Consider the following 2,412-nt stretch of genomic DNA (forward strand, 5'->3'; position numbering starts at 1 on the left):
TGATCTTTGCGCCCTTGTTGTCCATCTACAAGCCAAACAAATCAGAAAGCTCACTGCTAACAACCCCATCCAAGTTTTTCTGAAAGCATCTGACAGAAAAAATAATCTGAATTGTAACAAGTTTTCATTCCAAACTTTTTCCTCACAAAATACGGCTCAGTTCACACCACAGTCAGAGTGGAGACCTCCAGCACATCACAAGTGTTGACCAAAAAGTAGATGCGCATATTGGGGTGTGAAAAAACTATTTATTGGAACATATTATTTACATATTTGAACATATTATTTACATATTTGAACCGGCTATTCATTTGGCCCTGTGCCACGCTGGGCTCTCAGGGCCTGGGCAAGCAAAGCCACCCCCTGGCGCCGTTCCTCCTGCCTCTCCTCCTGGCGGGCCCGGACCTCCTCCAGACGTGTACGCTCCTGCTGCTCCATTTGCTGGCGCTGAAACTCCCTATTGAGGTGTGCCTCCCGCTCATCTGAGGCCTGCATCTCCCTCAGGAGCTCTGTCAGGTGGTGGTGTTGCTGCTCCCGCCTCCTCCTGCCTAAACAGCAAACGGCGAAAGAACTTAAGTTAAGCATTGGACAGTAACAATATAATAATACATTTCATTTGGCAGCGCCTTTCACAGTACTCAAGGACACTTCACAGAAGTATAAATATACAAAACAGTGAATATGCAGCTTGAAACGTCACAAGGATGTGTGGGAAGACACTGCCAGTGTGGAACCTATCACCTCACTGCTCTGCACTTTAATTGTTTGATCATAATCTGTTGTTGAGTGACGTTAAGCATGAATATAATAATATAAACATCCAGCTGCAAAAACAGCAGAAAATATATGAGTACTCTGCATCATTTGTGCTGTGCATTGTTAGGTATTTATCACAGTATTCAATGTAATGGTGCATGTATATACTTCTACTTAACAGAATACCAGTACTGCAATAACAACATGTAAAAGCTACTCCTTACTTGGGCGCTGCAGGAGCGACACATTCCCAACCCCTGGACGAGGTGGTGGCGATGCAGGTGATGGGGTTGGGAGTGACGGTGTGCTGCACCGCCCCTCCACACTACTGGGTCCAGGGGAGGTGAAATCCTCACCCATCGACTCACTTCCTCCTGCAGAAATGTAAACAAACCACACGTTCAGACTGCGCCGATAACTGGGGCTGAAGCTCACTAGCTAAAAGCCGCGTGCTAAAGCTAACTAGCATAGCCGCATGCTAAAGCTAACTGGCTCGCGCCTCGCGTGAATACAAAAAGCATGGATTTCAGAGTTTAAAAACTTACCATCTCCCTCTACCAGAGACTCCAGCAGGGCTGTGGCGCTGTCCAAACCGGCTTCTCTTCCCTGACTGGCCGGTCTGTGGCCATAAATTTGGTCCATGGCGTCCAACCACCGCCAGTGCAGGACTTCTACTAAAGCCGTTACACCTCATCCTCTCCGACACCGCCCTGAAGGTTTTCTCATTCCTTACTGCCCCGTCTAGCTCTTTTTGAATTTGCTCTTCTCCGATTATGGAGAGGAGCAATTGCACTTCTTCAGTCGTCCAAGGATCCAGTCTTCACTTTCTTTACTGATTTGAAACGGCGGGCTTGCCGGTAGAGTAGCGTTTGGGTTGTCACAGACCAATCAGCAGACGACAGTGTTGAAGCTCCTCCCCCTCATATCCGGGAGGTTGCGCCTGGTATCCCAAACGGAGGGGTAGCGAGGGGTAGCGAGAAATGGTTACCAATGGGACCTGTTGGTATCGGTAACTGTGGCAGTGGAAATGCACACCAAACGGTTACCACAGGTCCTGTACCGGTACCAAGGGGCACTGTGGAAACGGGGCTTAATATTGTCTTGAGTCTGTCGTCCCCTGACAAAACCTGTCTGGTCTCCGTCAACCAAATATGGTATAAATGAGTCAAGGTATCTAGAAATAATGGAAGCGTAAAGTTTGTAGTCCTGATTCAGGACCGATATTGGCCTGTATGAGTTACATAGTTCCTTATCCTTCCCTTCTCTTGGAATTACAGAAATTAGTCCCTGTCTCCATGATGGAGGAATTTTTGCATTTTCGATGATCCAGTTAAAGGTGGTTAAGAGGAGAGGTTTTATTTCCTGTCCAGACACCTTGTACCACTCCGCCGGTAATCCATCACTGCCTGGTGTCTTGAATTTTTAAGTCTATCTATGTTATGGTCGAGTGTCTTTCTATGTTTCCCCCTCCCTTTCTTCAGGCAGTGTGAGGCAGGGGCCGTGGCCGACTGCCCCTGGTGCTGCAGACGAGGACAACCTGTACCTGGTTGAGCAATCTACTCCAGTATAAAAGCCTGGTCGTCTCGGCACTACACTGCCAGATAATTCCATCCTGTTCGTTGTTCCTGCGTCTGTTCGTTGTTCCTGCTCCAGTTG

General features: G+C 47.9%; 1 protein-coding gene across 1 annotated transcript; it reads right to left on the minus strand.

The window, feature by feature from the left end:
• Nucleotides 1–230: 230 nt before the first annotated feature.
• LOC308107543 (uncharacterized protein) lies at nucleotides 231–1,600 on the minus strand. Its single transcript, XM_080459924.1, has 3 exons — nucleotides 1,302–1,600; nucleotides 981–1,130; nucleotides 231–548 (listed from the first exon to the last, which is right to left on the minus strand). The coding sequence occupies exons 1-3, from the start codon at nucleotides 1,396–1,398 to the stop codon at nucleotides 304–306; spliced, it is 492 nt and encodes a 163-aa protein (XP_080316050.1). The 5' UTR covers nucleotides 1,399–1,600; the 3' UTR covers nucleotides 231–303.
• Nucleotides 1,601–2,412: the final 812 nt, after the last annotated feature.

The sequence above is a fragment of the Lipophrys pholis genome (assembly GCF_963383615.2).
Source record: "Lipophrys pholis genome assembly, chromosome: 3".
NCBI classification, from domain to species: Eukaryota; Metazoa; Chordata; class Actinopteri; order Blenniiformes; family Blenniidae; genus Lipophrys; species Lipophrys pholis.

Bases quoted from the DNA above. Each gene is read 5' to 3' on its own strand.
- LOC308107543 (XM_080459924.1), bottom strand. From the start codon at position 1,398: ATGGACCAAATTTATGGCCACAGACCGGCCAGTCAGGGAAGAGAAGCC. The intron at 1,131-1,301 runs GTAAGTTTTTAA...ACATTTCTGCAG, and splicing joins GTCTCTGGTAGAGGGAGATG to GAGGAAGTGAGTCGATGGGT. The intron at 549-980 runs GTAAGGAGTAGC...TTTGCTGTTTAG, and splicing joins GTCGCTCCTGCAGCGCCCAA to GCAGGAGGAGGCGGGAGCAG.